This window comes from Lonchura striata, chromosome 11 (genome assembly GCF_050655825.1).
Source record: "Lonchura striata isolate lonStrDom1 chromosome 11, ASM5065582v1, whole genome shotgun sequence".
Lineage (NCBI taxonomy): Eukaryota > Metazoa > Chordata > Aves > Passeriformes > Estrildidae > Lonchura > Lonchura striata.
Window position 1 is genome coordinate 24754613 of NC_140713.1, and position 24698 is coordinate 24779310.

General features: G+C 60.7%; 2 protein-coding genes across 4 annotated transcripts in view; one reads left to right on the forward strand and one right to left on the reverse strand.

Moving 5' to 3' along the window:
- WWP2 (WW domain containing E3 ubiquitin protein ligase 2) overlaps positions 1–20531 on the forward strand; it is a 33616-nt gene extending 13085 nt beyond the window's left edge. The window contains exons 7-24 of one of the 3 annotated variants that reach the window (XM_085590013.1): positions 1694–1905; positions 4153–4360; positions 8657–8746; positions 9049–9223; positions 12034–12088; positions 13550–13631; positions 13894–14025; positions 14164–14242; positions 14349–14420; positions 14844–14932; positions 15926–16085; positions 17006–17139; positions 17237–17377; positions 17904–18024; positions 18298–18402; positions 18501–18597; positions 19380–19452; positions 19564–20531. In XM_085590013.1, coding sequence (XP_085446139.1) covers positions 1694–1905; positions 4153–4360; positions 8657–8746; positions 9049–9223; positions 12034–12088; positions 13550–13631; positions 13894–14025; positions 14164–14242; positions 14349–14420; positions 14844–14932; positions 15926–16085; positions 17006–17139; positions 17237–17377; positions 17904–18024; positions 18298–18402; positions 18501–18597; positions 19380–19452; positions 19564–19663 — 2125 coding nt within the window. In that variant the 3' untranslated portion in view covers positions 19664–20531. The remainder of the gene's footprint in view (positions 1–1693; positions 1906–4152; positions 4361–8656; positions 8747–9048; positions 9224–12033; positions 12089–13549; positions 13632–13893; positions 14026–14163; positions 14243–14348; positions 14421–14843; positions 14933–15925; positions 16086–17005; positions 17140–17236; positions 17378–17903; positions 18025–18297; positions 18403–18500; positions 18598–19379; positions 19453–19563) is intronic. The other 2 variants (XM_021526903.1, XM_085590014.1) reach the window with 2 other exon arrangements.
- A 543-nt stretch (positions 20532–21074) lies between these two features.
- Positions 21075–24379, reverse strand: PSMD7 (proteasome 26S subunit, non-ATPase 7). Its single transcript, XM_021526904.3, has 7 exons — positions 24260–24379; positions 23705–23796; positions 23358–23450; positions 22795–22892; positions 22382–22462; positions 21742–21833; positions 21075–21559 (listed from the first exon to the last, which is right to left on the reverse strand). Exons 1-7 carry the CDS (start codon positions 24331–24333, stop codon positions 21121–21123), a joined length of 969 nt encoding a protein of 322 aa, XP_021382579.1. The 5' UTR covers positions 24334–24379; the 3' UTR covers positions 21075–21120.
- Between the last annotated feature and the right edge of the window lie 319 nt (positions 24380–24698).

Consider the following 24698-nt stretch of genomic DNA (forward strand, 5'->3'; position numbering starts at 1 on the left):
TCGTAGGAGGGCTGGGCTGGGCTGGGCGGGCTGGCTAATTCAGGCTGGCAACTCTGTGCCGCCGGCTGGAAACATCCTGTTTTGGTTTCTAAAAACTCCCTGGGCAGTTCTGAGCTCATCTGTGCTGAGGAGGGCAGGGACCCGAGCCATCCCATGCCAGAGAGGTTGTTCCCAGTGGGACAGGCTGGTGGCACCTGCCTGTTCCCCTCTGGCCAGGGCTCTGGGTGCTGTGCTGCCTCTGGCCTCGCCATGGGGAGAGGTCCCAGCCAGCTTTTGGGAGGTGGATGGTACCAGTGTGCCCTCTGAGCCATGGCAGTGAGGGCCCCTTGATGGGGGAAGAGGAGCCTCCCCTCTCCCCACAGGTGCCCCATGTTGCTGGGTGCTGGTGGCCACAGCCTGGAGCCGTGTCTGGGGCCAGCTGGGCTTTCACTGTCCGAGGAGCCCCCTCCAGGAGCCCCTGGCTGGGGCTGCCCTCCCAGGGGTCTGTGGCTCACTCAAGTGCTCACAGCAGCTCCTGCTCTGCCCGTGGCTCTCATCTGATCTATTTTCAACAACCATCTCCTGCTTTCCCATGTCTCCTCCCGATCCCAGCCCTGCCATGAGCCGCTCCCCAAGGAGAGCAGCTTTGGAGCGAGTGGGAGGGTTCTGCTTGCTGGAGCTGCTGAGAGTGGCATGACTGATCTGTGCCCTGTTGCTGCCAAGCTGCTGTCCCCTCCCAGCACCAGCCGTGAGACTTGGGGACAGTTTGTGGGTTTTGCCCTTTTAAGGTAGATTTTGGCTGGGAGGAACTGATGTCCTTTTCCCTGAAGTCTCTACCCTCTGTGGTTGCTGCCTGGGCTGCCAGCCTGGGTGGAGGTGCCTGGGCTCTGCCTCTGCTCCTCAGGCCCCCCCACATTTGGGATGACAGCATTTCCCCTCCTGCCCTGTCCCCCTCCTGCTTGCAGGAATGAATTCTTAAGGTGAAACCCAGCTATTTCAGGAATGCCTTTGTGCTGCCTTGGAGCCCCTGGATGGAACAAGGCAGTGAGTTTCCTCGGGGCAGCTGCAGGTGCTCTGCCAGGGAATGTTGGGCTGCCCTGGCCATGGAGAAAGGTGGCAGGTGAGCTCCAGGGTGGCAGTGACCCCCAAGAGAGGGAGCAGCTGCACCTGAGCTGGTCACAGCTCGTGCTGTGATTTCAGCTCTCACCTTTCCTGCCTGCTTGCTCTCTCCTTTGAGCCACAGTTGTCCTGGGAGCACCTTCCTCACCTGCCTCTGTGCTGGGCTTGGAGCCAGGCACGAGGCACTGGAGAGGGTCCCCACCACGGTGCAGGACCCAGGGCTGCTGTGGCATCTCCTGGGATCTGCAGGGGTGGACGGAGCGAGCTGGGATCCACTGTGTGCCTGACTGTGAGTGTCCAGGGCCATTCTCTGGCACACAGAGTGACCCCTGTGAAGAAAGCAAGGTGGTGTCCCCCAGGTGACTCCTCTGTGGGTCTCTGCCACCAGCAGGTGTGTGCCAGGACTGTGGGCAGGTCTGAGCAGGCAGCATGAAGCTCCGAGCACTGCCCTCAGCAGAGGCATGGAACCATATCCTGGCCCTTCCCAGGGACACCGGTGGCTGTGCTGGGCAGAAGCAGCAGAAGCCCAGGGTGGAAGGGCAGGAGTGGCATTTCCATGGGACGTGTCTCACCTCCTGTGCTCCCTCCCTTGCAGGACACACCGACACGCGGCCGGAGCAGCCCGGGGGAACACGGGGAGTGGAGAGCAAAGTCCCGGTGCCAGGAGCCGGCACCGGCAGCAGGCCAAGAGCTCACAGCACACCGGCACGGCCACCGGCATGGCCAATGGCGTGGCCACCGGCACGGCCACCGGCACGGCCACCGGCACGGCCAACGGTGTGGCCAACGGCGTGGCCAATGGCACAGGTGACCCAGCGCTCGTGGGAGGTGGGGGCAGAGCTCAGGGCTAGTCTCTGTGGAGAAAATCAGACTCTGCTGAGATTTGTAATGCATCTCGTAGTGCCTGGGAATTTTGTCCCTGTGCATTGATGGGTTTTTATTGATTTTCCTTCTGGTAAGCCAGGCAGCTCCGCTGAGTGCACTGGGAGGGTCTGTGCTGCCTGTCAGGAATGATTTCTGTGACTCCACTCTGGAGTCACCTGCTCCAGGTGTTCTAAAGGATACTGGGACAGCAGTGTCACTGCTGTCACGGTGGAGAGGACAGTGGTCACCACTGAGTGGGCTTTTTCCAGGGTTCAGCTGAATGTGCCATCAGTCTTCAGTGAAAATGTTCTGAGCTCTGAAGGGGGCAGGAGCAGCTGCCTGTCAAGCACCAGACAAGGCACAAACTCACCTCTCAAACAGGGCTTCTTTCCAGACTGGCTATTTTTTGAAAGATTTCTCTTGTCATTTCTTGGATTTATCCACAAAGCCATAAATCCCTTGTGGAGCAGGACTGGGACCTGCTGAGTACCTGACTATGAAGTCACACATGGCTGATCTGCTTTTCTTCTCTGGCTTTTGTGGAGCATCTCCTGCTCCTCTGCACTGCATTTGCTTTTGTGGGAGATGAAGAGGCAGAGTGCTTTGTTTTGGATAGAAGGAAATGTGCTGTTCAACCCAGGAGTTTGGTATTTTTTGCATTGGAAAACCTGGAGCAATGCAATTTCAATTTTGCCAGAGCCCATTTTTGCCAAAGCCCAGCCCTCCCCAGGCTCCTCGCTCTGTGGACAGTCCCTCAGGCTGGGGACAGGGATTTTGATCCCAAGTGCAACTTGGCTCCTTGGCTTTGGTGTATATAAAGCACTTTTTACTGGCCCAGCCACAGCCTCCCTGGTGGCTTTATGACTGTGCTGTCCTTGTTGCTGTTGTACCACCCTCCACGCCTCCCACGGGTCATGTCAGCAAAGGCTTGGGATGGAGAGAGCAGTGTTCTGTGTGGCTGGGGTTAGTGCTGGCCACCCTGGAATGCCTCTAGAAACCAGCCTCTTCCCCCTCAGTTTGGCCCATTTTGGTGACACTGCCATGTTTTTCAAGCAGGTTGTTGCAAGAACATCCCCATTACATTTGTCACTCAGGGCTGTAATTTCAGCTAACAATAAAAGGAGATTATTCCCGGGTGTGTTTTCCCCACAGCCGCAATGTTCAGCCTTTGCTATGTTCCCTCTGGAGCCCTTCCTTATCCAGGTGAACTTTGGATCAGCTTTTCCTGCTTTGTCCAGGACTGAGATCACCTGGGTCCTGCTGCAGGTTCCCTTTGAAGCTTCTCACAACATGACTGAAGCTTCTGAAATGACCTTTTCCCAGGCTTGCTGGAGATAAGGGGCAGTCAGAGACTGCCTCAGCTGAGTCCTGCAGGACTCTGGTGGAAGTTGCTGCTGACCTGGAAATCTCCCTTACCTGCAGTTGCTGCCTAGGGACACCTCCAGCTGCTGCTGTGTCCCAGGATCCCTCTGGTGCTGGCCACCCTCCAGCTGCCTGAGTGTCCTGAGCATTCTGTCTCTTCTACAGAGCATCTGTAGCTCTTCAGTCTCCTTTCCATGAGGGTTTATACTGCTTTTTCCTACAATGCTTCTAAATGTTTGGGCTTCTGCATCCCTCACTCCTTTGTTCCTTGTTCGTGGGTTTTTATAAAGCTTTTGCTTTATCACTCCAGCCAGGATATCTTGTACCAAAGGTTCTCAGCTGGGCTGCCAGGTCTTGGGGTTTTGGTGTCTAATAAATATTCCTCTAACAAATTCCCTTTCATTTTTTTTGCTCTTCATTTTCCTCCTCAATTGTTTTCTTTGCTCTGTCTTTTCCCTTTTCCAAAGGTTCAGTGGAATCCAGGAACATTTAACTCTTTCCAGTGCAGTTGGCTTGTGGAACCTGGGTTTCACTCTGCCTCAGGGGAGATGCTGTACCCACTGTTCTGGGGCTCCCTCTCATTCCCTGAGTTCCCACCTGGGTTGCAGCCTGTTTCCAGTGGCAGCAGAGACCCTGGGCACAAATGCAAAGCACATTGTGCTCCTGTCTCGGGATGGAGGCGGTGGCAGTGGTTCCAGAGGGGTCTGGGTGAAGCAGGTGCTGCCTTTGCTGCAGGCTGGGAGCCCTGAGGGTGCCGTGCTGGGGTTGCTCCGGGAGGGTCAGCCAGCCGTGCCCTCCCTGAGCTGAGCCCTGCCCTCTCCCTTGCAGTGAACGGGGACGCCGTGGCTGCCGTGGACACGGATGAGGACAGGCCGGCGGCAGGGGCCAGCGTTCCGTCCCCGGCGTCCGGCCCGGCCGAGGGCTCCGCTGCCCCTGCCCCTCCTGCCCTCAGCAGCTCCAGAGAGGCGGAGGAGGCGGCCTCGGGCCCCAGTGCCACCCCGGCCCGGGCGCTCGCCCTGGATGCTCTGCCCCCCGGGTAAGCTCTGCTTCCCCCCCGGGTCAGCTGTACCCCTCTGGGTAAGCTCTGCCCCCCCCAGGTAAGCTGTACCCCTCTGGGTAAGCTCTGCCCCCCCCAGGTAAGCTGTACCCCTCTGGGTAAGCTCTGCCCCCCCAGGTAAGCTGTGCCCTCCGGGTAAGCTCTGCCCCCCCCAGGTAAGCTGTGCCCTCCGGGTAAGCTCTGCCCCCCCCAGGTAAGCTGTGCCCTCCAGGTAAGCTCTGCCTGTGGCCCACGGGGAGAGGCACAGGAACCAGCTGGAGCACTGCTGTGTGCTGGGACCAGAGGCTGTGTGAGGCAGGGAAAGTGCTGTCCCAGGAGTTGCTGGGGCTGCTGGTGCTCAGCAGAACAGGGAGGGCCTGGGCAGGTGCTGAGGATCCTGTGCCCCCTGCCTGGCACAGCCTGTGCTCCCTGTCCTGCCTGCCTGCCCGGGATGCTCTGGGCTGGGGTCTGCCCTGTGCCCACTGGGTGCTCGGGGCACTGGACAGCGGGTGACATCTCTGTGCCCGTGGAGCAGCAGAGCCTTTGCTCTCATGGGGCTCCTCAAGGGATCAGTCAGAGGCAAACACCTGGGAGATTGAGCGTGGATTTTCAGGGAGCTCTCACTGAGCAGGAGGGCACAGACACGCTCTGGGGACACCACAGAGGCATTGGCCACTGCTGGGGACAGGGGCAGGAGCCTCCAGTAGTGGTGCTCATTCTCCCTGGTGCGGATGCTCATCCTCCTCCTCCTCCTCCTCCAGGGGACGTCGGGAAGGGGCTGGAGGGGACTGGGAGCTGCTGGCTCGGGGTGGGGGGCAGCAGTGGGGTCTGGGCTCAGCCCCCAGTGTGCTGCAGCTGCACCGTTCTCCCCTTGTGTCAGAGCCCTGAATTGTGGGCGGGGGTGAAACGGCCTGTGTTTGGGATGAAGGGAGCTGTTTATTTTGCTGAGGCGATGCCTGGAAGGTCAGGGCCCCGCTGGCGTGTCAGTCACAGGTAATTAGGGTTAACGCTCACTGTGCCTTTATGCCGGTGTGTGAGGGTTTCTGTTCTCCTGGCCTGGGCGCTTCCTGTTTCCAGGCAGCTGGAAAAGTCCAGTGCTCTCAAAAAGGCCTTTATTCCAGCCAGAGCTTGTGCCCCTTTCTGCTCCTACCAGGTAGACTGGAGGTCTCCTTTTCCCCACCTGGGGTTGGAAGCAGGCTGCTGTTTCTTTGCTGGGGCAGGGAAGCCTGCAGATAGCTCCGGGTTCCAGAGGCTGCGGGCGCTGCCTTCTGAGGCACAGCAGGCTGGGTTTACCTGGCCCAGCCTGATGGAAAGGTGGCCGTGTCCTCCTTGCCCATCTCCCTGTGGAGCTCACACACCAGAGAATCAGCGTGTCAGAGCAGGGAGGAGGATAAAGCCATTGTACTTTGGGAGCTGGATGCACAGGAGCATTGGAGGGGTGGTGTGGTGTGGCATTCTCCAGGCTGAGCTCCTGGAATGTGGATCTCTGGAGACACCTTTGATTAGCACCTTCCGTGCTGGCTGTGGGATCTGTAGGGAGAAAGAAGGCAGCATGAGCTGTGCTTGTGCTGTGCAGGCCTGGGCAGGGGAGACCAGAGATCAAAGGTGATGAAGGAGAGCGGGGAGCTGGGTGCATTGAGGTTCCAGGGAGCTGCCAGAGCAGGCCCGGGGCTAACGGGGATTTGCTGAGCTGGGATTGCACAGGGCTGTGTCCCTGGGGTGGTGTAAATGAGCTTCTGCAGTTCTCTTGAGCCCTGCTCCAGGGAGGCTGGTTTTTGGCAGGCTCACCTCACCACGGAATTATTCTGACTGGTGGTTTGGGGCCCAGCTGAGGAGGTGGGGATGCAGGAGAGTCCTTGCTGGGCTGGCTGTGAGAGCTCTGCCACTCCAAGGAGCAAAGTCCCCTGCAGAGCTGCCAGGCATGTCCCTCCTGAGCCCTGCCCTGATCTCTGAGTGTCTCCTTCCTTCCCTGGGAGCGTGGGGAGCACTCACCTGAGCCTCTGGAGGGTGGCCCCAGCCTCCCTGCTCGTTCTGGGCTGTGACAGGCGCTTGGGTTCATGTGGGGATCCCGAGCCATTTGCTGTGCTCGGATCTCTGCGTCTCAACATCTGCACCAGCTGTGGTGGCTCAGAGGCATCCCTCACACAACTAGGAGTCTGTCCTTGGGGCTGGAGAGGGCTGGAAGGAGTTCTGAGTGATTCCAGCCCGACAGTGCCCAAACCTCCCTCACATGCTCTGGGCAGTGCTCCCCTGAGCAGGGCGCGTGCGGTGCCTCGGGGTCCAGCCGGGGTCCAGCTCTGCTGCGGGGCTTTCTGAGAGGATTGGCAGTGCAGGGAGGGGAGGGGGCCGCTGGCTCCTGCATCTGGATCCCATCAGGGATGATCCCGTGCGGGACAGCGGCCGGGGGCGTGTGCCGCTGCCTTGCCCGCACAAAGAGGTGCTTTATGCTGCCTGGCAGAGCCCGCGGGGCTGTGGTTTCTTACGTAAGGAGGGCGTTTTGTTTGGACTGCAGGGTTGCCTCAGCTCTGCCACTTCCCAGTGCCTGTGGCTCTCTGCACCCATGGCCATCGAGAGCCTGTGGGCAGCTGGAGGGGAGCTGGCAGGGATTGGCACGTTGGGTGCTTTGTGGTGCTTGTGGGCAGAGCTCCCAAAGCCGTGGATCTCCCATGCTGGGGGTCGTGTGGAGCTGGGCAAGGTGGTCTGAGCAAGGATGGGTTGTCCCCATTGTCCCCATCTCTGTGTGGCAGCAGTAACCACTGTTCATCACCACTGGCTCACAGGGTGAGCCAGCCCTCAGCAGATTCACTCCTCACACCACCCAGGAGCTGCTGGGGAGCAGTTTGTGAGCTCATCAGTGTTCTTACAGGGTGTGAGGTGGGGACAGGGGGCATCAGGCAATAGCTGCCACCACCAGCAGCTCTGCCCAGTCCCATGTGGCTCTTTGCAGTCATGAGGGCACCCAGAGGGATCCAGAAACCTGGAGGAATTCTCATCATGGGAATTCTGGTCTCTATAGCTGCAGGAATGGCACCTTCCCAGTCCTCAGAGCTGTATGGATCAGAGCATCTGTTGTTAATGAGACTGGAGGAGCTGTCCAGGGCAGTTCCACTGCCCTAAAAGTGCCAGGGCACCTTCTGCCATCTGTCTCACGGGGCTCATGTCTTCGGACACCCCAGCTGAACTGATCTTCTTTAGAGATTTCGCTCTTGTTTTACCTGTCCTGGTGCTTTTCTGCTCATGAAGCACCAAGTTTGTGGTTTGTGAGCAGGAAACCGGCTGGTGTCAGGCTTGGCAGCCCCTCACCCTTATGGTGCAGGGGCACAGCAGGTCCTGCCTGGGACTCCCTGTCAGGGATACCCACTGGTGTGTCTGACCTCACCAGGGAGGAGAAGGGTCCAGTGCTGCTGGCTGGAAGCACCATTGGTGTTGCACTGGCTGCAGTGCAGTTGAGCTGTGTCACTGCAGCTGTGTGGCTGTGGTGATGGCACTGCTGTCCCTGCAGCTGTGGGGCTGAGCTGGCGTGAGCCCAGGCCATGGGGCTCCATCCCCAGGACTGCCTGCTGCCTGCCAGCCTGGGCTGGCTCCCTTGCTGCCACACAGAAGCTGCTGTATTAATTTCCTAGAGCTTTTTGTGGTGATTAATTGAGACAGATGATTGAATGGGGAGAGAGGCCTGTGGGAGCAGAAGTGTGGCAGGAGAACACTTGATCTGTCAGCAGCTGCTGGCTCGCCTCCTCTGCTGCAGGATAAAAGCTGACAAGAAAGCACGGGCTCCACAGAGCATTTTCCTTTGCCAGGGTAAATTCATGAATGAATTCACACAAGGAATGGTTGCAGCGTGGCCCTGTACAGCCAGGCTTGCTGTCACCTGTGCTGTCCTCAGGGCCACCCCAGCCCGAGCACCGTGGCCACACGTGTGTTTAAGCTGTAGCTGTCAGCAGCAAGCCCAGGGCTGCCAGGGAGAGATCCCAGCCCCAGCTCAAACACTCCCCTTTGAAGATGCATTAAGAGAAACCAAACAAAAACATCAGAAACACAGGGCATAAAACTGACCTTCTGTGAAATCCTATGCTGACCTTTCTGGGGGAAATGAGTTTATGCTCCAGCTATGCCTGTTGAGGAAGCAGAGTTGCTGCAGCCCCTCTCAGGCCCAGAAGCTGCCATGCAGACCTGTCAAATAAAGGCTGGAATGCCAAGGATGTAAGGAGCTGGGCTCCCTGACCCAGCAGGAGCAGCTCTCTGGATGTTCCTGGTGCCAGCAAGTATCACCTGCCTCATGGTTTATTCTCCCTGCAGGTGGGAACAGCGGGAGCTGCCAAATGGTAGAGTCTACTATGTAGACCACAACAACAAGACCACGACGTGGGAGAGACCCCTTCCTCCAGGGTAAGGGGCTGGGGGCTGCAGGCCTCGGCTCGCTCGCTGTCCTGGGGGATGTTCACGGCGTCCTGGTGGGAGCTCCGGCAGTCCCAGCACCCCGTCAGGCTTCGTGTGCCCTTGCAGGCGCTACTGGAGGAGTTACTCATGCTTTGTGTTTCCTTTTGGCGGGTCCTGGTCCAGAAGAGCCCCTTTAGGTGTGAAAGCAGTGGTTCTGGAGCTGGGCACGGAGCCCTGGTGTCGGAGGGTGTCAGTCCGCAGCACCCAAGCGGCGTGAGCCACACAGTGACAGCTTCCTTGGGTGCTTCCAGGTGGGAGAAACGCGTGGACCCTCGAGGCAGGTATTACTACGTGGACCACAACACCCGGACCACCACGTGGCAGCGCCCCACGGCCGAGTACGTCAGGAACTACGAGCAGTGGCAGTCGCAGCGCAACCAGCTGCAAGGGGCCATGCAGCAGTTCAGCCAGAGGTTCCTGTACCAGGTGAGAGCCGGGGTGGCAGTGCCAGGGTCTCACCTGCCTCTCCCGCTGGCCTCACCGGGGCTGCCTGGGAGCACAGAGTGTGGGCAGGCGCTTGCTGGGCTCTGTGGGGTCTGTGTGAGCTCAGAGCAGTGCCTGGGTGGGAGCTCACAGACTCTGAGCTGCCTGCAGAGGCCCTGGGGGAGTGACTTGCTTTTTGTAAACCAGCTTGCATGGCCCTGAAGGGTGGTGGGAAGTGTCCTCAGCAGCTTGTCCCCGAGGTTTCTCCAGTGCCGCTGTGGCCAGCCACACATTCTCCTGTGGCTCCCGTCAGACAAGCCTTGCTGCTGACCTGTGGGGCTGAAGAGTCTGCTGTCGGAGCTCGGGGAGCCGTGGCAGCCTGGTGTGTAGCAGGACAGGAGGCTCTGGGGCCTGAGCTCATCCCTCTCCAGGTCTCTGTTGGGCTCAGGACAGCGTGGCTGGGTCCTGGAGCTTCAGGCTCAGCGTACAAGTGGAGAGGGCTGCAGGAGCCAGGGAGCAGAGAGTGCAGGGAACGAGCTAGACTTGGCCAGCACCCTCCTGCTTTATCTGCTGCTTTCCCCCATTCCTGGTTTGGGCTGAGTATTTGCATTTCCTTGCCCAGAGAATGGTCTCAACCATTCTTTTCCTGGGCAGGGACCACACCTGTCCTGGCTGAACCTTTGCCTGGATCTGGACCCAGCTGTGGGGGGTGAGCACCTCTGCTGCCCTGAGCAGCCCTGCTGGCTGTGGGCTGCAGGGCTGCAGTGCTGGGCTGCAGGGCTGCAGTGCTGGGCTGCAGGGCTGCAGTGCTGGGCTGCAGGGCTGCAGTGCTGGGCGCAGGGCTGGGCTGGAGCAGTTCTGCTGCAGGGATGAACTTCTCACAGACTTTATCTCCTCAGAGGAAGCCAGCAGGCCCAGCTGGGACTGGAGTGAGCTCAGGGCTCCATCCAGGAGCTCAGCTGCTCTCTGGGAGGGGGTGTAGTGCAAAGTGCATTCTGTGTGGGACACAACCGGGGCACTCCCGGGGCTGCAGGAGCAGCTCAGCCCCTCTCCTCCCCCTGCCTGTCCCTCCCTGGGTGTCCCTCCAAGCCTTCCAAGGCTCAGGGCAGAGCTGGAGCCCACTGCTGTGCTGGCCCTGCCTCTGCTGGAGCCCAGTGGAGGGGCTCCCCTGGGAGGGCTCCCACCGTGCTCCTCCTCCCTGCCTGCGCCAGCCTTGGAGCTGCTCCAGGCCCTGCAACTGCCCAGCCACGCTCTGCTGAGGGAGGGACTCGGCTCCAAATTTAGCCTGATGAAACGATTGTACTTTTTGTTTCGAGCCCTGCTGCCAGCAGAGATGGCTCCTGCTCTGCCTCCTGCCCCACAGGGGCTCTCTGCTTGACCTGCTCCTGCCTCCAGCATCCCTCTGCCCTCCTTGCTGGAGGGGATGGTATGGGGGTGATGAGCAGTGGGGCAGAGCCTGGGAAAGGCACAGTTTGGGGGGCTCGGGTGAAGCCAGGGACCGCTCTCCCGGCAGATGCCCCAGTGCCACATCCTTTGCACGAAGGGTCTTTGGCACAGGGGCCAGGTTGTTCCCAGGGCTGTGGGGAGCTGCCCAGAGCTCTGCTCTGGTTGCTTTCATGAGCTGTTCTGAGGTACCAGAGAGGTGGTACCGCTGGACACGACTCGGTGTCTGTGTGGGCAGCCTGTCCTGGCGGGAGGGAGTGGACACTGCTCCAGGTTGGAGGGAGTGGACACTGCCCCAGGTCGGAGGGAGTGGACACTGCCCCAGGTTGGAGGGAGTGGACACTGCCCCAGGTCGGAGCTGTGCCGGCCACGCCAGTGCTGGCACAGGGGGTGGGTGCAAGAGACGGAGCTCGCAGGGGCACAGCCTGTGGTGCCGGCTGCCATGAGCTGCACCCACCCGGGTTTTGGTGCTTTTCTGGGTGTGGGGGGGCCCTGGCACCCCGAGAGCCAGGTTCCAGCAGGAGATCTGGGTCTGGCTGCGGGTGCCATCCCCTGGGATCCATCCCGGGAAGCTGGGGCACAGCCCCCCTCCAGCCGGTGGGGTTTTACCTTTTGGGTCATTTAGGCATTCAGAGCACTTCCAGGCACCCTGCTGCCCTGGGCCCCTCCGTGGGCAGGGAGCCCCGCGGGGTTTGCCCAACAGGGCCGGGCGAGGGGGGAGAAAGGGGCTCTGTGCAGGCCGGACCGGGAGAAAGGGGCTCTGTGCGGGCCGGACCGGGAGAAAGGGGCTCTGTGCGGGGCTGGACCGGGAGAAAGGGGCTCTGTGCGGGCCGGACCGGGAGAAAGGGGCTCTGTGCGGGCCGGGCGGGGCCGTGCCGGGCCGGACCGGGCTCCGTGCATCCCGCACCGGCCCTGCCCGTGGAGGAGGGGGCCGCCGTCCCGCCAGGAAGCGCGGGGCGTGGACAGCGCTTGTGGGAATGATTTCATTGGAAAGGCCTGCGATATTTTTTCCCCTCTTGTGTGTGGTTCTTGGAGGAGGCTGGAGGTGTACCGGAGGGACGCCGAGCAGCCGTGCACGTCCCGAGCCCTCTGGCCGCGCCGCTGCCTCGGCCGGCGCAGCCCTGCCCGCTGCCCCTTGGCTGCCCAGCCCCTGCTAAGCCTGAGCTCCTCGCCTTTTTTTGTTTTGTTTCGGTTTGGTTTTTTTTATCACTTACTTTTTTTTGTTTCTTTTTTTAACCCCCCTTTGAGCGTGCAAGTTTTGTTTGTAGTTCCCTGGGAGCCAAGGAGAGGCGAGTGGAAGCGGGGCTGGCTCACCTCTGCGCTCTGCTCTCCCGGCTCTGGGGTTTACTCCGTGTTTTTGCTCTCTCTAGTCCTCCGGAGCCCCGTCCGACAATGATCCTCTGGGGCCCCTTCCTCCCGGCTGGGGTAAGTACTGATGCCTCACCTGCCCTGCATGCCCCGGGACTCTCCTGCCACCCGCAGCAGGACCCTGCCCATCCCCGGCAGCTCCGGCAGCTCCCCCGCTCCCATCGCTGGCCCTGGGGAAGGGTGACCATGGAGCCAGCACTCCCTGTGCTCAGCTGCACGTGGGACTGAGTCTGCCTCTGACTAGCACGATCTCTTATGTGAAATTCAGCTTTTTTTCCCCTGCCTTCCCCTTTTCCTGGAGGAGTTCCCAGCCTCTCTCAGCTGCTGAATGCAGAAGTGCTTGTGGTTGTTCTTTGAGTTGGGGAAGATCCCCAGCTTGGGGTTGGAAGTCCTTGCTTGTCCCTGGACCCCTCCTCTGGTGAGCAGGGATCCATCCTGCTGCTGTGCTGCCTCCCAGGATGCTCTGCCTGGGTCTGGAGTAGGACTGAGAGCTGGCAGGAGCAGAGCTGGTCATCCCCAAATGGCCCAAGTGTTGTGTGCTGGGACATTTTGAAAAGTCCCTGTGCCACCCCCAGGACAGAGAGATCCCCTCCATGGTGAGAGCATCCCTGGAGAGGGCAGGCTGGGATGCTGGTGGGTGCAGCTGGGCTGGGCTGTGCCAGAGAGAGCAGGAGAAGGGTTAAAATTGTGGGAGCTTGGCGCAGGAGAGAGGGGCCAAGGCTGCTCAGGCAGTCTGCAGGGGCAGTGTCTTGATGGGGGTGGTGGTGGAGCCCTTGCTGGGTGCTCCCCCCCATCTGCAAGGAGAAGGGACCCATCCCCAGTCCCAGCTGGGCAGGCTGGGGAGGCACAGCAGCGTGGGGTGGGGTTCCCAGGATGGATGGGATCCCTGGGATGGATGCAGTCCTGGCCATCATTTGGGGGCTGCTGCCCACAGTCCTGGAGTGCGATGGAGCGAGGGGCTGGCACTGGCCAGAAGGGTGGCCGGGAGGTGACAGGGTGTCCCTGCCTGCTTGGTGCAGGGCTGGGCATGGGGAAGTGATGCAGCACATGGAGGAGGAGGAGGTGCAGGGAGTGCCAGGGGTGGCAGGGGGTGTGTGCAGGGGTGCCTGGGGTGTGTGCTGGAGCTGTTCTGTGCCTGTGTGCAGCACAGGCAGGGTGTGTGTTCACACACGTGTGCACTGGAGCAAGGCCATGCAGGGAGCTTGCGAAAGCACCTGTGGATCCGTGTGGAGGGATCCTGCTGCGTGTCCCAGGAGTGGCTGTGTGTGTGCCACGAGGGTGTGTGGCTGAGCACAGCCCCTGTGCCAGCCTGGCAGCGCTGGCCTCTGCCCTGGCACCTTCTGCACGCTGGCACTGCTGGGCTGAGGCAGCTGGGGCACACAGGAGGAACGTGAGGTTTATCCTGCCTTTTCCAAATGAGCCAGGGAGGTGGAATGGGGGAGCAAATTTCCTGTGAGCTGGGAAGAGGAGGGCTGTTCCCAGGACTCCAGCTAACGCTTTCTCTCCCTTTTCTCCTAGAGAAGAGACAGGACAATGGGCGAGTGTATTACGTGAACCACAACACCCGCACCACGCAGTGGGAAGACCCTCGCACGCAGGGGTAGGCGGCCGTGGGGGAGCAGGGTTTGGGAAGGTACAGTCCTCCAGGGGCCTGGCCTGCACTGAGGCCGTGTGTCCCACAGATGGAGGGGGAAGCTCTGACTGTGCCGTGGCCGGGGTGCTGCCCAGGCAGGACTCCCCTCCCGAGGTGTGGGCAGTCGCTCGCCAGTCCCACGCCATGAATCCTGCCTCCTGCCTGGCACAGAGCTGTAGTTGAGGGGGCACTGCCCGAAGGGCCTGTCTGGTGAGCCCTTCCTTGCCAGCAGGATGATCCAGGAGCCGCCGCTGCCGCCGGGCTGGGAGATGAAGTACACAAACGAGAGCGTGCGGTACTTCGTGGACCACAACACCCGCACCACCACCTTCAAGGACCCGCGCCCGGGCTTCGAGTCTGGGTAAGCCCCAGCAGCGCGCCCGGGGGCTGGCGTGGGCTCTGACCAGGAGAGCTGCTCCCCGTGACCCTCGTCCCGCCTGGCTCCTGACGGGCTGCTCGGGCGGGCACGGGGTGTGACCAGGCCCTGCTGCTTTGGCAGGAGCAAGCACGGCGGCTCCCCGGGCGCGTACGACCGGAGCTTTCGCTGGAAGTACCACCAGTTCCGCTTCCTCTGCCACGTGAGTAGAGCGGCTGTGGGCAGCTCTGTGCGTGCCCTGAGCCCTGTGGGCAGGTGTGGGTGAGGAGAAGCGTGCCAGCCTCACACGGCCTTTGCCCTGCCCACAGTCAAACGCGCTGCCCAGCCACGTGAAGATCAGCGTGTCTCGGCAGACGCTCTTCGAGGACTCCTTCCAGCAGGTAGGGAGGTGCCGGGGCTGCGGAGCTGAGCAGGAGTGGGGCTGGATGCAGGAGCGGGGCTGGATGCAGGAGTGGGGCTGGATGCAGGAGCAGGGCTGGATGCAGGAGCGGGGCTGGATGCAGGAGCGGGGCTGGATGCAGGAGTAGGGCTGGATGCAGGAGCGGGGCTGGATGCAGGAGTAGGGCTGGATGCAGGAGTAGGGCTGGATGCAGGAGCAGGGCTGGATGCAGGAGCGGGGCTGGATGCAGGAGCGGGGCTGGATGCAGGAGTAGGGCTGGATGCAGGAGCGGGGCTGGATGCAGGAGCGGGGCTGGATGCAGGAGCGGGGCTGGATGCAGGAGCGGGGCTGGATGCAGGAGTAGGGCTGGATGCAGGAGTGGGGCTGGCCCCCCCATGGTGCCAACTGCCCCGCTCGTCCCCAGATCATGAACATGAAACCGTACGACCTGCGGCGCCGGCTGTACATCATCATGCGAGGCGAGGAGGGTCTGGACTACGGTGGCATCGCCAGGTGAGCGTGGCATGCCGGGCCACAGGGCCAGGCCCTGCCTGTGCCCTGCGTCCCATGGCCTGCACACGCATAAGGCAGCTGCACTCGGCTCCCAGCCCTCGAGCACAGGAGTCCAGGGGCATCCACATGGGCAGCTGGGTTTTAGGAGCAGGGAAACACCCTGAAAGCATTGCACCAGCCTGTCCCTGGCAGTTAGAGCACAGGGGCTCCCCTGCTGCTCCCAGTTGTGGGGGCAGTGGGCTGAGTGGCCTCGTCTCCCTGCAGCAAATGGGCCCTGGTGTTCCCGGGCAGTCAGTGTGTGCTAGGGCAGACAGGGTGTGATGTGGTTTCTGCAGCTCTGCTGCTGCCCTGGGATGGTGTTACCAGAGGGCATGGGCTGTGGCTTGGCTGGAGGGGGTCCTGTGTCCCTGTCAGCCCCCTCTGGCTCACCTGGGACACCTCCTTGGAGCTCATGGCGTGTCCCTGCCCGCTGCCGCCCCGCGCTCGCCTGCTGTCCCGGCTCCTGCTCCTGCTCCACCTCTCTCCGTGTCCTGCCAGTGGTTTTACCCTATGGTAGGTTACGTCATGCTGTTCTACCACAGGGTAGAACCACGGACAGGATGCCGGGGCTGCCTCCACATCTGAGGATTCCTGTCTGCCGGCACAGCCGGGCGAGCAAAGCCAAGACGGTGCTGCCCCGAGCTCGGTGTGGGGCTCCTGGGCAGTGTGTGCGGAGGGACTGGGTGCACTCAGGGGGTGTGTGTGTGTGGGACAGCCCAGCTGGGACTGTGTGTGGCACTTGCTGAGGTTCCCGATGCTCTGAGTGGGGCCTGCAGCAAGCTGGCATCTCCAGAAACACTTCATAAACCCCACACAGCACCCCAGGGATGGGAGCAGCCTCGCCCAGTCACACCAACGCCTGCCTGGCACCTTGAGGAGCTGGGCACCTGCTTGGTACAGGGCATTGTCGCCTCCCTGAGCTGCCAGTCACCGTGTTCCCCTGTCTCCTTCCAGGGAGTGGTTCTTCCTCCTGTCCCACGAGGTGCTCAACCCCATGTACTGCCTCTTCGAGTACGCGGGCAAGAACAACTACTGCCTGCAGATCAACCCCGCCTCCTCCATCAACCCCGACCACCTCACCTACTTCCGCTTCATCGGCCGCTTCATCGCCATGGTGAGGGCCGGGGCACGCACCAGGGCTTTGGGGTGCTCAGCAGGGCAAGGGGCAGCTCTGTGTGCCGTGGCTGTGCTGGGCTCGGCGCTGCTGCCCTCCCTGAGCCCCTCATGCCCGCGTGTGGGTCAGTGGGAGATGGGCCTTCAAGGGGGTGCTGTGGGGTGATGCATTTTAAATCCACGGAATGGCTGTGGGGCCAGAGCAGACCTGGTTTCCCAGGAGTGCTGGCGGGGATGGATGGCTCCAGGTCTTTGGCTGCCACCCCAGGTGCTGTCGGGTCTGCAGCTCCAGAGGCTATTTTTAGTCCCAGCAGTGTGAGATTTTCCAGCTGCCCAAGCTCCAGAGCAGCTCCTCCCGTTTGTCTCGGATTGCTCAAGGCCAGCGTGCCCCGGGCTGGGCTGGCAGGGGCTGCCGGGGCTCCCCGAGCCCGGGGAAGGGTCCCTGGCCCGCAGCCCCCGGGGTGTGCGCGGGGGCGGCTCCGGCCCCGCTGTCCTGCCCTGCCCTGCCCCGCCTCGCAGGATACCAATAAAACCCCAGACTATTACTCACCGCTGGGCCGCTCTAGACAAGCGTCTGCATTATTTTTGGCTGCCTTTGCCTCGGGGCTCCTGGAAGCCAGGGATTCAGGGAAGCCACAGCACAGCTCTGTTTAAACAAGTGCTCTTAATACAGCTGTGAGGGGAGAGGGAGATGCAGTGGAATTTGCCATGGAGAGGGAGAGGGGCTGCAGCCCACTAAGCCCAGGGAGTGCTGTTGGGGCAGCCCACCCTTCCCCTCCACGTGTGCCAGCCAGGAGCCAGTGCCGTAGCTCAGGAATCCCTGCGGGAGTCCCTTCTGCCCCGTGGCTGCCCCAGGGTGGAGCATTGTCTTGCCCCAGGGCTGTGTCTCAGCCTGTGACCTGGTGTCCTTCCCTGCCACAGGCCCTGTACCACGGGAAGTTCATCGACACCGGCTTCACGCTGCCCTTCTACAAACGCATGCTGAACAAGCGCCCGACGCTGAAGGACCTGGAGTCCATCGACCCCGAGTTCTACAACTCCATCGTCTGGACCAAGTGAGTGCCCTGCACGCCCTCCTGCAGAGCTCTCCCCACAGCCCCTCACTGCTGCTGGGTGCCTCCATCAGCAACCACATCCCCGTTTCCCCCACAGGGAGAACAGCCTGGAGGAGTGCGGCCTGGAGCTCTACTTCATCCAGGACATGGAGATCCTGGGCAAGGTGACCACCCACGAGCTGAAGGAGGGTGGTGAGAGCATCCGTGTGACGGAGGAGAACAAGGAGGAGTACATCATGTGAGTGGCTGTCCCAAGGCTCCTGTCAGGCACCCGCCCCCAGCGCCTGCAGGGGTGGGACCGGGGGCCTGGGACGTGGCCGCTTCCCTGGGCTACGTGGCCTGTGACGAGCCCGGGCTGGCGCGGCTGGCCGAGCTCTGCTGCGGTCTGGATTGCTGCAGGCTGGGCAGTTGCCAGTACTTTCAGGAAAAAGGAGAGGGGAGAGAGGCTGAGGCTGCTTTCCCCTCCTATGGCTGTTCCCCCTGCCTGCCTGGGGGCTGCCAGGGCCAGCTCAGCTCCAGCCAGGGGATGTGGTTTGCACCCCTGGAGCTCCCAAGGCCGCTGTCGGGGCTGAACGCTGTTCGTGGGTTTGGGGGCAGAGACAGAAACCCAGCAGTGGGAATTGAGGGGAGCCCTGGTGCTTTGAGGGAGCCCGTGTCCCCTTCCCCACGCTCCCGGGGCCCTCCCTGCTGCTGGAAGGGATCCTGGGGTTTCCCCGTGCCAGGCCAGCGGCGCTGGCTCGGTGCCGAGCCCTCTGCCTCCCCAGGCTGCTGACGGACTGGAGGTTCACACGGGGCGTGGAGGAACAGACCAAGGCCTTCCTGGACGGCTTCAACGAGGTGGTGCCGCTTGAGTGGCTGCGCTACTTCGACGAGAAGGAGCTGGAGGTGAGCTGGCACCTGGGCTGGGGATGGAAAGTGGCACGTGGTGACCCTGCTCCTGCTCTGTGCCCATCGGCTGATGGCAGCCCCGGGCGCTGGGTCTGGGGGTGGCTCCTTGGGTCCATTGGCAAGAGAGCATCGTGCTGGATGGGAGGAATTCGTGCCAGACGCCTCAGTGCTGGCACCTGGGCCGGGTGAAGGCCGGCACCAGAGAGGCTGGTGCTCAGAGTGTGGGCACAGGGCCCCATCTGTCCCCTGCTGAGTGTCCCCTGTCCCCAGCTGATGCTGTGCGGGATGCAGGAGATCGACATGAACGACTGGCAGAAAAATACCATCTACAGGCACTACACCAAGAACAGCAAACAGATCCAGTGGTTCTGGCAGGTCAGTCTGAGCCCAGCTGAGGGCGTGGGGTGCCCTGGCAGGAGCCATCCTGCGGGATGGGACCAGGATCCCACTCAGCTGCTGCGTTCCTGCTGCAGGTGGTTAAGGAGATGGACAACGAGAAGAGGATCCGGCTGCTGCAGTTCGTGACGGGGACCTGCCGCCTGCCCGTCGGGGGCTTTGCTGAGCTCATCGGTGTGTCCTGGGGGGTGGCACCTTCCTGTCCCTGTCCCCACACAGAGCTCACGGCAGCACGCAGCAGGAAGGCAGCTGTGAGGTCTGAGCACAGTGCTCTGGTGTTGTGCCGTTCCCACACACGTTCTTTGGCCGTGACCAAAGGGTCCCACCAGGGTTAACTTCCTCGAGCTGGTTTGTGATCTCAATCTGAATGAGATTGGATTTCTGATTCAATTTCGATTCTTGTGCAACAAAACCTCTTTTTCAGAAAACCACAGCGTGGTTCCATTCCTCCTTTAATTTGCTGCTTTTTGGGGCCTATACCAGCCTTTCCCTGACTTTCCTGGCATTTGTGTCAAGCCAACCAGTTTGCTTAACCCACTCGGTTGTTCTTGCTGGCATATTAGCTTCTTCCACCCCTTGGAACCTCTCCAGCATTTGCAATGTGTTAAAAAGCCACCTCAGTGACTCAGACTTGCTGTGCCAAGTCCTTTAAAACTCTTGGATGGACTCACACAATCCTGAGGATTTAGAGATCAATGAGTTTTAGCACTTGCTGTGGAACCATGGTGCTCAGAGATGGTGCTCTTGCCCCTCTGTGCAGTGAATCTGCTTTTTGCTTTCTCCTTTGTTTTTTGAACATCTTCTGCAAACAGGCAGGGATAGCTGCCATGGATTTATGCTGCCCTGTGTGACCCTGGGATTGTAGGGCTGTGATGGTGGATCTCAGTGTGTGTGGGAGGGGTTTCTTTTCCAGCTCCTGGTCGTGTACAGAGCTTTGCTGTGCTCCTCATTAACAGGCAGCAACGGGCCCCAGAAATTCTGCATCGATAAAGTTGGCAAAGAGACGTGGCTGCCACGGAGCCACACGTGGTAAGTCGCTGCCCCTCGGGCTGGCCGGGGGCACGGGGAGCTCTGCGGGGGCTCTGCCCGTGGGATGGCACCGCTGCTCCTGGCCCGTCCCAGCCTCCGCTCTCTCCCCAGCTTCAACCGCCTGGATCTGCCTCCCTACAAGAGCTATGAACAGCTGAAGGAGAAGCTGCTTTACGCCATCGAGGAGACGGAAGGGTTTGGGCAGGAGTGATGGAGCTGTGGGGCGTTCCCGGAGCGCTGCCGGCCGTGCCCAGGGCCGAGCCCTCCCCGGGATGTGCACGGGCCCCTATGGACGCTGTGGCTTTTGTTCCTGGGCGAGGTCTGCACTGACACGGCCCTGGGGGAACGGGGCTGTGTCTGCCTCCCTAAGGAAACCCCAGGGGTGAGGGAGAGGAGGACACAAGGGCTTGGCTTGCCCAGCTTGGCAGGGCTGGCGCAGAGGGGCTGGGGAGCCCCGGTGCCCCCTGTGCTGCCCCCCCGGCTCCCCACTGCAGACAGAGTTACGTGTTTGGTAGGGGCTCTTCTTCCCCCTCATGTTTTCTGCCTTTCCACGGCATTTTGGTAGTGGCAGGTGAGGGGGAGAATGGCTCTCAGATTGACTTCTGGGTGCCATCCTGCACCCAGCATACAGTGCCAGGGACCCCCAAGACGATGCTTCTGAGGGGCTCTGGTGCACTGTGTGAGTGCCAGGACAGCCCCTTCCCAGGCCAGATCCGCAGCCACTGGAGCCAGAGCCTGGCTGAGCGTGTCTGTGGCGTGTCCCGATGTGCAGCCCGTGACCCCGGGCAGTTGTATTTAATGTGGCTTCTGCTCGGAGCTGGTGCTCCACAGCAGCCCCGGGGGCTCCGGGCCCTGCCGGCCTGCGCTCGGATCCTGGGTTCTGCCCACACTCCTGTGTTCCCTCTGGGCCGCAGCGAGGGCAGGATCACCCGGCTGTCACTCCTGTCCCTCCCCGTGTGTGCAGGTGACAGACCCGGGTCTGTGTCCCTGTGTCCGTGACGGGACCTGCAACGGCTCCGGGCTGGGAGCCGGCCGGCCCCGCCTGGCTTCGTGTGCAATAAAGACAAAGCAGCTGCCGAGGTGTGCCTGCGTGCTGGCTCCGTCCGTGTCTGGGTCCGTGCGTGTCCCGGGAGGGCTCTGTGCTGGGCTGGGCTCCAGGGCCGTAACGCCAGCCGGAGCCCAGCACTGGGATCACTGACGGAGCAGTGGTGCCCAGTGCCTCCCCAGCCTCCTGCAGCCCCAGAGCTGCTTGGTCCTGACGGCCACCAGCGCTGTCCCCAGGGAGGGGTGGGTTCTGGCTGGCACAGAGGTGACAGCAGCGCCAACATCCCAGCCGTGTCACACCACGAGGGGCTGAGCCAGAGCCGGTTAAACACAGGGAGGGCTGTGGTGCACAAAACTGGCTGATGGTGAAGGATTAGCCCTGGAACATGGGAATATGCTCAGCAACAGCAGAGTGTGCATGAGTTGAGGCCTCAACACCCCCAAAGACACACTGGGGAAGGAGAAGTGCTATGTAACAGCATAATGCAGCCAAATCAAAAGCCCCCACATGGCTCCCCCAACCCTGCCTGCATAAGGAGCAGAGTACTGAGCACAACATAAGACCCTAGCACCAAGGATTTAGTTTACAGGATTTTTAATTTACAAATAAAAAACCTACACCTTTTACTTCTTCTCCTTTTTCTCCTCTTTCTTGCCATCACTCTTCTCCTTGTCTTTCTCCTTCTCATCTTTCCTCTCCTTTTTACTTTCTTCTTTTTCCTGTCCTTCCTTCTTCTCCGCATCCCTGTTGGCAATCTTGTTGTTGATGAGGTTGTGCAGGGCCACAACGGAGCGGATGAGCGAGGCCAGGTACACCACCACCATCTGGTCATTGGTCTTCAGGTAAAAGGCCTTGACAAACTCCTGCAGGTTGACGTCTGGGAGCAGGTTGAAGACGTCCTGGAGGTGGTAGATGATCTGGTGGTTGATGGGGAGTTTGCCCAGAGCTACTTTCTCTAGGTAGCTCCTGATGTCCAGAAGCTTGGAGTTCAGTCCCTTCAAGCCATGGACCTGGTTTGTGATCCGCTGGGACAGTGTGCCCACCGTGGTGTCCTTGATGTCCCTGAAAGCCAGAGAGAATCGGGGTTAGAACCTCACCCTGCTGGGCACGGTCCCTTGGGACCTTCCCAGCCGTGTCAGCGTGGCCGAGGGCTGATGGCATCCAGGCTCCCAGGATTTACGCCACGTGTGGCACCGGGAACGCCGCTGGGAGCGTGGCAGGGCCCAGCACAGCTGTCCCCTCACCTCAGCAGGTGCTCCACACCCACTTCCTCGGCCTCCTCAGCACCAATCTCGCTCGTCACGTGCTCAAAGGTCTTGGAGGTCGGGGTGCCGTCCTACAGAGACACACAAATGGGGGATTTTAGCCAGGGGATGGGGGACTGCACCGAGGAAACCAGAAAAGCAGCCCTGCACAGGCCACCAGGGAGCTGAGGAACAGCTCTAGCTGGGCTCTCCCCGATTTAATCAGTGTCACTGACTGCCCCAGCAATCTCTCCTACTCTGGCTAACTTCCCATTTCTGCATTTTGCTAGTCTGTGCCCAGATAGAGCAATAGAAATTCTAAGTATCACGATTATTTCTCTCTTTCCTGATCCAACTTTGTTGCATTCTAGGAGAGCAGCTCCTGCGCTGCAGTGAAAGCCTCAGAAAGGCAAAAGGATCCAGTATTTTATACGCATCCAGAATAATTTAAATGTAGCAATCACAGTGACTCACTGCTGGGTGTTGTTTGTCTGCATGGGGCTCAGCGAGGAGTGAGCTGCTCAGGGCAGGCCCACAGTGACTGGGCACACCTGGGAGCACCTGCAGGCAGTGACACCACGGGTGACAGCCTCCAAGTGCTCCAGCCACGACTGTGACACTTCACAGAGCGAGCACTCACATCATGGACCTCCTCCACGGAGATGTAGGCTTCTGTGGGCAGCCCCAGGTCCTTTGGCTTCACATCAATGATCACCAGCACCTCGGGGAGAAAGGAAATGTGCAGAAAACTGGATTTTGGTCATGGAGAAGGGAAAAAATACTCAAGCCAGCTCTTCCCTCCTCAGCATCAGCACAAGGCTGCTCAGAGGGGTAACCTCAGGCACTGAGACAATGAGTCAAAAAACTCCTGATCCCAGTTCCTCAGTCACTTTACTGTGATTCAGGACACAGTAAATTGTATGTGATTCCTTTTTTGCTAGTGACACTAGCTGTGTCACCCGCAAAGAAGGAGAGGCACAAGGCTTCCCAGATGCCCCTTTTAGGGAAAGAGAGACAAGAACAACCCCACAGGCCAAAGGTGGCCCCACTTACAGAGTTGGGGCAGTATCTCTTCATCAGTTCGTTGATGGCGATGTCGTTCTTGTGCAGCTTGGGGCCCGTGTGGTACCACCCCACGATTCTTTCTCTGGCTGAGCAAAAGCAGAAAGGATTTGGAATCAGAGCTGGGGGAAGCCCCAGCAGGGAGACCTGGGCAGAGACTGGGTGGGCTGATCGAGGGTGAGAGCATGGTCTGTGTGGAGGAGAGGGAAGTGGATTACAAGGCCACAGCTTGAGCAGTGAGTGCACTCACTCATCACCATTACTGACCCACAGCTTTTCTCCTGGCCCCTTCACGGTAATTAACAGCTTCTTTTAATTGTGTGGCTCTCGGGGTCTGACAGCCTGCACATCTGACATCTTGAGATTCCAAGTCCCATCTCTGAAGTGCTCAAAACCGTGTGGATGTGGGACATGGTGCTGGCTGATGGTTAGACTTGATGATTTTATAGGTCTTTTCCAACCTTAAGGATTCTGTGATTAATAGGAATTCCCTTCTCCACAGCCCTGAAAGTTTTTGGGAGCATATCCCTGACTGTCAGAAGATCTCAACTCACCATTGACCTTCTTAAACATTCCATACATGTTCTCCAGATAATCGTGGTCCAGGAACCACACGGTGTCATCCTTGTCATCCTCATCAAAGGGTACTGGAATAAAACAAAACACCAGCGTTTAAGAATCCAACTTCCTGAATGAAAATGTTTATTGAAATTATTTGGGTATTTTTGGCTGCTGAAGGGAAGTGAGGTTTACTTAGGGGTGTCGACAGCAGGTCGCATTTGTTGTTGGATATGAGGCGATTTGTACATGGATGGATCAAGGGTTTCTTCAAAACCCCCAATACAATCCATCCACAAAATCATTCTGTGGCTTTGGAGAAGGGCAGGACACCCAAACTCACCTGCAAAACTGTTGGACACATCCAGGATCTTTTTCTGCCAGGAGCCCAGCAGCACGCCAACCACTCGCTTCTGATTTCCCACTTTTCCTATTCTAAAAGGAAAAAAGGCTGTCAGTCCCACTTTTCCTATTCTAAAAGGAAAAAAGGCTGTGAGGCCCTGCCAGGAACGGGGAGGGGGAGCAGGGAGCCGCAGCCCGTGTCGGCGAGGACACGGCGGGGGTGGAGAGGGGGGCTGTGACCGTGCTATCCCTGCCTGTGTCTACAGCCACAAAGGGGCCCTGGGAGCCGCAGCCTGTCCCGGGGCCCTCACGGGGCCGCGACCACCGGCAGCGACCGGCCCCGCCGCAGCGCCGCCCACCGCGGGCCCGGCCGCCTCGGGCACTCGGGGCTTTATTTCTGGCTCTAGACCCGCCGGGCACAGCGGCACGGAGCGGAATTCGGCCCGAATTCCCGCGGTGCCGGAGCGACCGGGCCCTCCCGGCCGGCCGCCCCCTCGGCGCCGCGCCGCGGCCCGGCCGTGACTCAGCGCCGCGCCGCCGCTCCGCCCGCCCGCACCTGTTGAAGTGATCCACGACGCTGAGCAGCACCAGCGGGTGCACCACCACCCTGTCCACCGCCAGCTCCGGCATGGCGCCGCTCGCTCCGACCGACACGCCCGCCGCCGCCCCGCGCCCTGCGCCGCACGGCGCCCGCGCGCGGGGCGGGCCGCGCCACGGCGGGCGGGGATTGGCCGCGGCGCCATGCCGGGGCGGGAGCGGGCTCGGGATTGGGTGAGGGATCGGGTTCGGGTGAGGGATTGGCCGCGGCGCCATGCCGGGGCGGGAGCGGGCTCGGGATTGGGTGAGGGATTGGCCGCGGCGCCATGCCGGGGAGGGAGCGGGCTCGGGATTGGGTGAGGGATCGGGTTCGGATTCGGGATTGGCCGCGGCGCCATGCCGGGGAGGGAGCGGGCTCGGGATTGGGTGAGGGATCGGGTTCGGGTTCAGGATTGGCC

Excerpts from the sequence above, each read along its gene's own strand:
- PSMD7 (XM_021526904.3), bottom strand. The coding sequence starts at position 24,333 with ATGCCGGAGCTGGCGGTGGACAGGGTGGTGGTGCACCCGCTGGTGCTG. Across the intron at positions 22,893-23,357 it reads AATGTTTAAGAAGGTCAATG|CCAGAGAAAGAATCGTGGGG; the intron begins GTGAGTTGAGAT and ends GCTTTTGCTCAG. Across the intron at positions 21,834-22,381 it reads CCGTGGAGGAGGTCCATGAT|GACGGCACCCCGACCTCCAA; the intron begins GTGAGTGCTCGC and ends GTGTCTCTGTAG.